Genomic DNA, 11305 nt, shown 5'->3' on the forward strand with positions numbered 1-11305 from the left:
GTGACAAGTAAGCCCGGTTTTCCTGACTGAACAAAGCTAATAAGACGAGCATTCAATACATCAGCCTGCTTGTAGACACACAATCGCATTAAGTATAATTTATTAAAGTGTGAAAGGACAATCACATTTATATGACTTAGCGTATTGTGAACCCTGATCTAATATTAGTAGACACACACAATGCAGAGTCATAAATTTAAATCTATGAGCTATATACTGGGCGGGGTCACATATTTTGCTTCTATTTTTAAACTTACACACAGACAGAGAGAGGCAGGCATACAGGCAGACAGACAGAAAGGCAGACAGGCAGGCAAGCAGGCTGCCTTGTAAAGCGATTAGCAACTCGGATGGTACTTTCACTCTGTCACTGTATCCAGAGCGTCATCTTTGCCTGAGGTGGAATCAACAGCTCTGCCAGCCGGGCCAGCAGTCTGCAACATGCAAGGGGATGCCTGCGGGGCTGTCCGCTCCAAGAAAAGAGCCGGTTTATAAAATCCTATTGGCCACAGTTTTTAGGACAGAGCAATACATAAAACAGCAGGATCTGTTAAGATGATGCAGTGTGAAACCCTATACATGTTTGTGTATCCTCTGTTTATCACTGATACCTTAAAACACAAGGATGTCACCTTGACCTTTGTACACTATAGATACTGCATATTCAGTTCTGTAGCTCCATTTGATAAACATGCAACAATGATGTTAGTGGTTAAAGAAAGCATAGATGCAGAAAAAAATACACTGAACACTGAAGAACTGTGGACACAATAGTTCACAGCAGTCTCCACCGAATAGGACACGTTGTATTCAAAACTAAAATATTGGAAATTAGAAGCCCCGGTACTCCTGGCTGCGCTCCACCAACCTGTCTGCGCGTACGTGACGCATGGGCGGGGGGAGACTACTTAAAGGCGGATTAACGCTGGCAAGACATTAAATCCAACCTCCCTCCATCCAGACGCAGCGCGCAGCCCATCAAACTGATCTGAAGATCGAAAATAGGAGGGCTTATAGTAATCAGCCCTTCAGACTCTCATGACAAGGAAAAGTGTGGCAACGTTGTGGGAGCGCTCGGCACACACAGCAGGACGCTTACTGGCGCTGCGCGCTCAGCGCATAACCAACCAGATAGCGCGCAGAGGCACAGAGAGACAGAGAGAAGCGGGGACGGACGGTAGCAGCATCCCGTGACGGATGCATTTTTTAGCTAAAATCGGATGCGCTGGAGATTGACCAGAACCAAAGGAAGAGAGAAGCCAGACGGGAAATAAAGATCTTTTTTTTGGAGGAATTTGAACAGAGTGCAGTTGTGCCCTCGTCTTCTCCGGATGCTCAGAAATGGGGGAATGGACTATACTAGAGAGGCTCCTGGAGGCTGCTGTCCAGCAGCACTCTACTATGATAGGAAGGTAAGATGATCAACAAAAAACCAAGAACAGAAGAATCGCAGCAGCCTCCAGGATCGTCTTTAGCATGGCCCCCAATCCCCCGTTTCTGTGTTGTGCTTCGAGGATCTTCTTGTAGCATGGTGCCCAGTCCTTCGTGTCTGTGTTGTGGATTTTTCTGTCTTGTTCACAGATTTCATTTTTTGTCTTCCTCCTCCTCTTCCTAAGACGAGACAGCAGCGAGTAATTCAGTTGGCAGCTGTCTTCTCAGAACCTGGGATGGTGCTGCAAACTTACACACCTTAAACTAAACGAAAATTCATGTTTCCTGTGTCCTTTCACCCATTTATCCATCTGGTGTCTGTTGGTGAGTTTGAGTGGTGGTTGTGCACTCACGGGTGGCAGAAAGAGAGAGATTGAGCGAGAGTCGGCACCTCATTCCATTAACAAGCTCACAATCAAAGCGACGCCGATTGCTTACATATCGGTGCCACTAAATTCACAAAACACGTGTTATACACACAAACTGACAAACACAGAAAGAAACGCACATCTCTGAGAGCGTCTGGTTTCAGCACTGGACAGCTCCTTAAATCCACATCCACATGTTAATATTCACACTTTGTTTCACATTGTCCTATTCTACACACACACAGACTGACAAACACAAGATCTCAAAGCATCCCGTTTCAGCACTGGACAGCTCCTTACGCACCAGGATTGGGCTCGGAGCGCTTCGGCCACCGAGGCAGCGCACAGCAGGACCACGTTTACAGTGAACACATAGCTAATATATTTACACTTATTTTCACGTTGTTTGTTTGTTTGCTTGCTTTTTAGGATCCTACTAACAGTGGTGGTCATCTTCCGGATTCTAATCGTAGCAATAGTTGGAGAGACTGTCTATGATGACGAGCAGACCATGTTTGTTTGTAACACCTTACAACCGGGCTGCAACCAGGCATGCTACGACAAGGCATTTCCCATTTCACATATTAGATATTGGGTTTTTCAAATCATCATGGTGTGCACTCCGAGTCTTTGTTTCATTACATACTCGGTGCATCAGTCGGCTAAGCAGAAGGAACGGCGGTACTCAACAGTCTATCTGACACTAGATAAGGATCAAGATTCACTGAAGCGAGACGAGAGCAAAAAGATAAAGAACACCATTGTTAATGGAGTACTTCAGAACACTGAGAACTCCACCAAAGAAGCCGAGCCGGACTGTTTAGAAGTCAAAGAGATCCCTAATTCGGCCATGAGAACTACAAAGTCCAAAATGAGGCGGCAAGAGGGCATCTCCAGATTTTACATCATCCAGGTGGTTTTCAGAAACGCGCTGGAAATAGGCTTTTTGGTGGGTCAGTATTTCTTGTATGGATTCAACGTCCCGTCGGTGTATGAATGTGATCGCTACCCCTGCATAAAAGATGTCGAGTGCTACGTCTCCAGACCCACGGAGAAGACAGTGTTCCTGGTCTTCATGTTCGCGGTCAGTGGGTTTTGTGTGGTGTTGAACCTGGCAGAACTAAATCACTTGGGTTGGAGGAAAATCAAAACCGCCGTCCGAGGTGTGCAGGCTCGACGGAAGTCCATCTATGAAATCAGAAATAAGGATTTGCCAAGGATGAGTGTGCCTAATTTTGGGCGCACTCAGTCCAGTGACTCTGCGTATGTGTAACACATGGAGAAGAAGGAGAGGAGAAAACATGTAAAATCAAAACCATGATGGACATGATGGACAGATCCGCACGCCTGATTCGTGTCATGACTTTAAAAGAGTGGGCAGATTTTTTTGATTTGTTGGTCTTTTACGGACTTCATGGCAAGCGTGGATTACACGTTTGTTTACTTATCTATTATTGCACTGATGCAAATTTTTAGTAACGTTTATACTCTGTAAGATGCTAAATGGAGACCATGATAAAGTGTTCACATATTTACTCTTGGTGTGGGCTGTTCTGCTGTACTTGAAGAGAGTAAATGCAAAAATTGCACTAAGAGGTGAACACTTGAGAGCCTGACCTTATCCAAATGTGCTACTCTCCTGACGGTGTTTTAAGACATTTTTTTCTTTCCACCTATTTTATTTTTTGGCACCAACCTAATTAAATGGCACCATACAAAGGACAAATCTACCATCCAGATTTATATATACATAGATATATAAATCCTAACAGATTATGGTTCAAAGTAGTTAAAATACATCAGCTTTCTTCATGTTTTTTGTTGCCTGTGTTGCACCACTGACCTTAACATATGTAACCATTCCATTGCTTATAGCTAACTTGCAAAACAGTATCTGGTGAATTTGCTGCAAAACGCTAACGTCTGTGAATTCCTTAATTTATGACACACCAAAGCGCCCACTGCTTTTATTTGTGAAGTGTTTTTTTTTCTTGCTTTTGTGTAATCAAGTGCCATACTTGTATATAAACATAATATATATATATATATATGTATACATATGAATATATAAATATATAATAATCATCATGAAAGCTGATTCCCTGCTTGGATTATGCTAAATACCGCCCAATTTTTTTATTTGCTTTAAATGTATTTGTTGTGACTCAAATGAAGAAAATAAGATATACAGTAATCTCTGTTTTATTTTGCAAATGACTGAAAAAAAAGATGAAGTGCTAGTTTTTTTTATATTCAAGAAAGAAATGTCTCTCCCCAATCAAGGCTGATCAAAACTGATAAATAGCACAAATTGACATTTTTATCAAAGAATGGGCAATAGAAATCTGCTCTGGTGCTACAGTTTTTCATAGAATGGTTTTAAATGTAACCCGAAACAGAAACAGAAAAAAAAAACAAACATCATTTTTTTTCTGTGGAAAATAAAAGTGGGATTCATGTACACCAGAAATGTGTGAGGTGCAGTGTTTGTGTCTGCTACAGAAGCTTTTTTTGACTGAGCTAAGTTTTGCCTTGGTGCAGTGTAGATATTAGCCACACCCACTCTGTATGAAAAAAAACTATACTGCAGGACACACCTTGTACAGAATCTCATCACTCTGCAATGTGTTGCATTGCTGCGTCCATAAGACACATCAATACTTTTTCTTCCATATCGGGGGAGCCTAAAGGGATGTTTTAATCTATATGGCATGCGTCAAATCAGACACTGCCCTCGGCACCCCCTCTGAGCTGTACATACATTTAATATGGGACTTTCCTCTGCAGGGATGACCAAAAAAGCTGATCATGATTCTGAACACTAAAAGAGCTGCCCTTTCAGGCTCATCCCTTCTGGTCCTATTTAAGAAAGAAAGCAGCCTGAACTGAGGGGAGGGCTGTGCGCTCCTTGTGAAGGTCATAGTGAAAACAAAAGATGGGGAGAGGGGGGAAAACAAGGGAGAAGAGAGAGTGTGAAAGGATATAAAGACACGTACTGGTAGATATAAAATGAAATATTTGTAGCTGATCGTTGTAGGTGATCCAGGAAAAAGCTGGTGTCTTCACGATCATCCTGCCAGAATGACTCTGCAAAGCCAGGAGAAATTGAAGAGAATCTGCGCATCCATCCCCAACTCAGCAGGGACTCTGAGTTTTCTTCCTAAGCCATGAACCTAAAAAAAAATAAGAAGAAAGAAGAAGAGAAGCCTTTTATCACCTTCACCCTTCTCTGTTTCAATTCCTGTACACTAATCCAACATATCAGTGTTTAATGTCCACAAAATGAGTTTAAATTACAAAGCAGCAACTTATAAACAAGAAAATATAAAACAAAGATGCTATAGTTTCTCCTCTACATTCACTGCTATAGGTTGTTTTAGTAGTTTTTTCTTTCCTGCAACATCCAACTGGCAAAATCCAGAAAAAATTCCTGGGGTGTGTTTGACTGTAATCCTGCATGCTGTCATACTTTTACATCATGTGAGTAGTGCAGGGCTCAGCAGATATCACACTGTACCTGTACATGTGTCTGCAGTTTTTGTGGTTGTGGCAGCCAGGTTGCCGACCACACACAGGGAGCTTCTTTTTCCGACAGTGTAACAGATGCACACGACAATTAACTTGTGGCAGATTTACACATCTAGTATAATGTTGACCATAAATACAGAGTAATCCCAATGACACGTGTGCTCAGCTGAAGGCTGCAGGCCTTAGCCACCTTGACAGCTGCTCTAGAACGTAATAAAGGCTGCTATTTGAAGACTGTGAGGTAAAACACTGCAGGAACACCTCCATGTGAAAGCACTTTCACAGGATTTCACATTCTGCCATTTAATGTGAGTCACAAAGAAACACCCTTCTATTATGGGAGGGGTGTTCTTCTTGACTGTATGGAGGGAGAGGAAGAGCTCACAACAAACAGCTTTTTATAAGCAGTTTAGGTCTCTTCACTTTAATAGTTCAAAAAATAGAAAAGAAAAGAAACCTGCACTGCTGCAGTATTAGGCTATCAATTATAAAACTGAAAGCAGAATTTGAATGAACAGTTCAACAAGTAGATACAGTATTGGTGCAAATGCAGCACTGAAGATGAGCAGACAAAATAACATGTAATAGAATGATGTGGGATTTCATGTGTGTCCGTGTTTGTTATTCTGAAATGTTTTCTATTTTTCACCATTAATTTTTTATTATAGTGGCACGAATAGCCTTTTCTTTTTTTAGCTACAGGGTTGAGTCTGTTCAAAAGAGCTAAGATGACTGAGTGAGAAGTAGTTTGGGGTTTAGTGAGCTAATCTACTCAGTGTCTCTTGGCTGTTTCCTCCTGAGAAGAACAAAAATGTATTTTTCATGGTCTGAAATTGGAGATGTGATATATCTGGACCAGAATACTACAGAGGACTGGTGTAACTAGGACCATTGAAAATATGGACCAGGCTCAAATGGTGGTTCACAGTGAGACTGGCAGCTGATTTGCTGCCTCCAGGCACAGACAGCTTCCCATCCTCAAGGGCCAAAATGAATGAATGAGATAAATTATGAGGATTATTTCACATATTGTCCACCAGCTAAAGTCTTTCAATGAAGTCCAGACCTCCTTCTGTTGTAATTTGTTTTGTTCACACCTTAAGAATATGGCTGAACAGAAAAATTTGTAAGTCTCCATAATGAGAGCTGTCTGAGCATTCTGTGTTCAGAATCAGATTATATGACCAATATCATACTGCCCACTGCCTTGGATAAAAACTTAGAGAAGGGAATACACATCCATGTCAACCAGAGTTCCAAGTTCTGGAAGTTTTGGATCATAAAATGTGAATAGGAATAACCCACATGAACCTGTGTACATTTTACAGATTGACCTGCTCTGTGTGGCCTTTCAAAAAAATGTGACAGATTAATCCAGAACTTCCACCTGAGAGTGAATTCTGCAGTCCCTCTGCGCCTCAAACAGGCACGACCTCCCAATTCCTCGTCTTTCACCAATCTGAAAGGAGGAGGCTGGCTCAGGGTGATCGCTGCTTTAATTCTGCCCTTTGTGCAGATTACTGCATGAAAAGAGGAAAGCAAACAGAAGGAAAACAGTGAATGCTGGTCTTTTTGATCCACTCAGCCAGAAGCAATGAAATTAGCCTGCTTCCAGCAGCACATATGCATGGCATAGCATGGCATAGACAGATATGGCAAACATTGAAACAAAACACAGTGGATGTTTGCATCCATGTGGGGGAGGAAGCAGAAATGCATTTGCACAGTGTGAACAAGTTTGCAACTTTCTGTGTGCCAGGGAGGCAGAAGCATCCTCTCTGTTCTGGCTTTCTGTCCTTCCTCACCACTGTGCTTTATAGTAGTTCAAAGAAGCAGAACAGCAAACTTTTTTCTCTCTGATGTGTGTTTTTGGTGGATTGTCTTCACCACTGTAATGAAATCTTCCCGGAACAAGGACAAAAGGACAGAACATAGACAGAGAGGGATTTGGCTGGCTGGTTTGGTTGGTGGTTAGGTCGCATCGGCCCATGCAGGAGGATTTGGTTGAGAATAAGCACTGGCAGTGACAAAATATACCTGACAGACCTGACAGCAGATTAATTTCTCATCCATTTTTTAATGTGACCCCAGGATTAAGAACATTAGCGGATTATACTCAGATTTGTCAACCACAGGTTCACAGTGGGACAGTCAGCACCTGGGTGAGGACACAATGCAGCCAAACCCCAAAACTGATGAATACTTCCTTTTTGTAGACCTGGTTAAAATTCAAAACTGGACAAGGAAACTCTCCTCATTTACAATATACTAATTCTTTGTTTTATTCAGCATTTAAAAACTGCAACCTATAGAATATTACAACTTTTTTTTTTGCTATGCTGCACCAACTTCCTCTTTGGTAAAGTAGTTTGTCATTAATGTAAATCAGAAAGACTGCAGCAAAAAAACAACCTACACAATTTCTTTCTTGTGACTTTTGTAATTCCTCCGCAGAGGTGACAGTTCATTCTGACATCTACTGCTTGTTGGAACTTTCTCCGCCCACTTGACTCCTCTGCATTCCCTAATAGCTTGTACTACACACAGCCCATCGACCCTGATAAATGTTTAGGTTCTGCACCATTACGCAGCCAATAAAAATCAGTGCTTGGCAAGTCTTAATCGGACACAGGGCCGTTCGTGGGCCAATTGGACTTATAGGAGGTACAGCGTGGCAGGAGTGCAAGATGGAAGAGGCAGAGGCAGAGGTGTAGAGATATTAATTCACAACTACCCACACTGAAATGCAGTCACACGTAGACAAGACTATGAATCACTGCTGTGTATTACTGAGGCACAGAGGGCCAGAAGATAATACCCATCTGCTGAGATTTGTGGTTGCAGAATAAAAGAACCACCTTTTAATGGGTCTGCTTAGCAGCCAGGTGAGTGTGAAAGCTGCTTTAAAAAAAAGGAGAAACAAAGTAATGAAAAAAATATACCCGCTTTACTAGTGATTCACTTGTTTCCAAATCCCAAGGGAAGTGTAAGATTACACAATATGGGTCGAACTCACTGACTCCTTGCTTCATACATCATCTGCCCAACCTCACTGTGGTTTACCTTTGGACTCTGTATGAACTAGACACATACACAGTCTGCTTTCTGCTTTCCCGTGAATTCCCCCTCTTGTCTTCAAATGGCTTCCTTCTTCAACCCTCACCGTTTCCCTACCTCTAATCTCTTCCTCATCCTCTCCCTGTGTTCTTTTCACTCCTTCCCACTTGCTCACCACCCCCACTCTGAGTCTGATGTGATGCCACTTTGCTGTGAATCACGTGGCCGTCGTTTTACTGAGCCCCAAAGAAAAGGTATGAGATCACACTTTGCAGTGTAGCTATCAGAGTCTTTTTTCACAGAGCTTTGTAGCTGAGATAAAAACGGTATGAGATTCACAGTGTGTCTGACTACATGATGACATGTTTGAAAAATAATGTAAAAGTAGAAATGATAATGTATTATAACAGTGACAGTTCTTTAAAAAAGTATTACAATGAAAAATTGCAGATCAGATTATGCTGCTGTATTGTATGTACATATTGCTCCGGATATTTCGATATTTTGAAATGATATCACCTCTAAACTTACACTGCATGAGTGATCAAAACTGAAAGCTGTGGTATTGCCCTCGTTTCACAACAAGAAACAACACACAAATGCAACAACAACACAAACAATCTCTTCTAGGATTCCCAGGGATTTAAATGTTCAGTATTGTCACTCCTAAACCGTAGCCTAACCTGAAAACAAACAGTCAGCCTTTGTTTCACAAAAGTATTTTTGACAGGATTGTTGTACTGGATTGCCATGCAGCTTGTTTTTTTTTTCTTGTTTTATCTTGTATTTCCTGTGAATGTAAGCTCCTGAGGCTCCTGAAATATCACACAAACACTTAAACCTGTCACATATTCATCATCAAAACAGAAATAGTAGCACCCTACATATCTGTCTAAAGTTAAATTTGTAGATAGCACAAAGAATTTACATTATCAGCAAAATATGAAGCAATGTCATCTCTGCTGTGATGCAGATACAGTATGTATCTTTGTGCAACATCAGACAGTGATGGTTGAGTCCCTGTAGTTTTCTTATATCACGATGAGATGTGTCCCAGAGTGCTTTTTTATTTTATTCAGCCTAACGTCTTGTCAATCATGTTGACAGACAAGTAAGCAATAAATGAAGCAGTGACTGCAGCTTGTTGAAGCTTTTTTTGAAGAACTATTAGAGAGCATGATCAATGAGAGGTGCTATGATTTTTGTGCATTTTGTCGATATGATGCACATGGTGGCATTAAGCACACGTTGCCAATCACTTATGAACCTCACACACTCTTTATAGTGTGCCAGAGAATGCAGCGTTTACCCAAAATGACCTGAAGAAATGACACACGTATACTCTACTCTCATTTCCCACAAGCCACCGAGTGCACATGCCGGGCTGTTCCCTTGTCAGTTTTCCAAATGAAAACAACACTGTTGGGAAATTTGTGCAGAAACGTATGGTGCTGTTGTTGTTGAGGCGTTAATTAAGCTGAGAAATCTTGTCTTCGAGCCTCCCTTTCAAGCCGTCCAGTTTCACACAAACACCCCCTCCATACACACATATACCAGAAATCCATCTCTGTGTGCAAGATGATGTCTTAGCTGTAAGCCACTTGATTTGTTCACATGAAATTCCACTTGATCATGAGAGATCAACTGTAATCTGAGTCATTTCTCTGATGAAGCTAGTGTAAATTTGTGAGCAGGATCATAGCAGCCAGCCTTTGACATGCACCAAGTGTTGATTGTGTTAATGATTTTCTGCTTTCTTCTGCCAACTTGTCATTACAGCTAAAGGTAGCACACTGCCATGATTTCATATTATAAATAACAACTGTAAAACAGTGTTGATAAGATTCATATAAGAAAAATAATGACAAACCCACTGCACACAGAGATCAGTGAATGACTCTTTTTGTAGCATGTGAGAATGAAAGCAGAAGTAAAGAGAGTTGCAAGCCAAAAATCATTATCATAGAACCAATGATGACCGATGAGGACAGTGAGGACAGAGTTCAGTACTGTAGCTTCAGGTTGCTGATGCAGTGGAATACTTAAAGAAATGGCTTAATGGTATTCTGGAATCAATACAAAAGCAGCAAACAGATAGGCTTTACCTGATGAAGGTCTGTTTCACCTGACTTCAGCTGATTTAGTATACTATCACACAGCAAAAAAATGTTTGTCTACATGTCTTAAAACCTTTTCCTCGGCCAGCGTGATGAGAGAATTCTTTTTTCTGTCTGTTGCAGTTTTTAATAGAGAACGTCATTATCTTAAAATATCAGCAGAGGAATCTTAAAGATAGTTTAACTGTGCTGACTTGCAGGACAAGTACAAGATCTCCCTCCTTCCTAAATGGAAAAAAAACAAAAACAAATCTGTTGCATCAGCTCAAAGAGAAGTCAACAAGCTACTCCCACTGCTATATAAGTGCTGGCAAGTGTCCAGCTGCGATAGTTGTCTTGATAATAACAACACTGTTCCATCTTTTTTGCAGCAATTACACATTATTGATCACAGCCTGGAATCACCTAGTATGTGTGTAGTGTGCCAAATCATGCGGACAGTTACAGTATTACTATTCAGTTTGTGATTTTTGTTACACTATTTTACAGTGCAGTATCTATGCAGGTCAGCATACTCCTGTTCGTATCTCTGACCATAAGGCATTTCATTTAACACCTTAAAAACGCAGAGGCATGAAGAGCACAATATGCAGAGAATTATGTGCTAGTAACAACGTTTACTGTAAACTGTGATGATCATAGTCCTGTTACAAAAGAAAACACAGTGTTAAATGCTCTGTACTGTACTTATATAGCACTGTACACTATTTCACATTCACACAAACACATTGAAATGTCAATTGTTTAACCAGTTGGAACCCAAGGCAATGTGTCCTTGGGTTCCAACTGGTTAAACAATGTAGC

At 41.1% G+C, this 11305-nt stretch overlaps 1 protein-coding gene across 1 annotated transcript; it reads left to right on the top strand.

Annotated features, from left to right (window-relative positions):
• Nucleotides 1-968: 968 nt before the first annotated feature.
• On the top strand, nt 969-4028 carry LOC114427631 (gap junction delta-2 protein). The gene is made up of 2 exons (XM_028395799.1): nt 969-1412; nt 2229-4028. Exons 1-2 carry the CDS (start codon nt 1342-1344, stop codon nt 3070-3072), a joined length of 915 nt encoding a protein of 304 aa, XP_028251600.1. The 5' UTR covers nt 969-1341; the 3' UTR covers nt 3073-4028.
• Nucleotides 4029-11305: the final 7277 nt, after the last annotated feature.

Source organism: Parambassis ranga, chromosome 22 (genome assembly GCF_900634625.1).
Source record: "Parambassis ranga chromosome 22, fParRan2.1, whole genome shotgun sequence".
NCBI classification, from domain to species: Eukaryota; Metazoa; Chordata; class Actinopteri; family Ambassidae; genus Parambassis; species Parambassis ranga.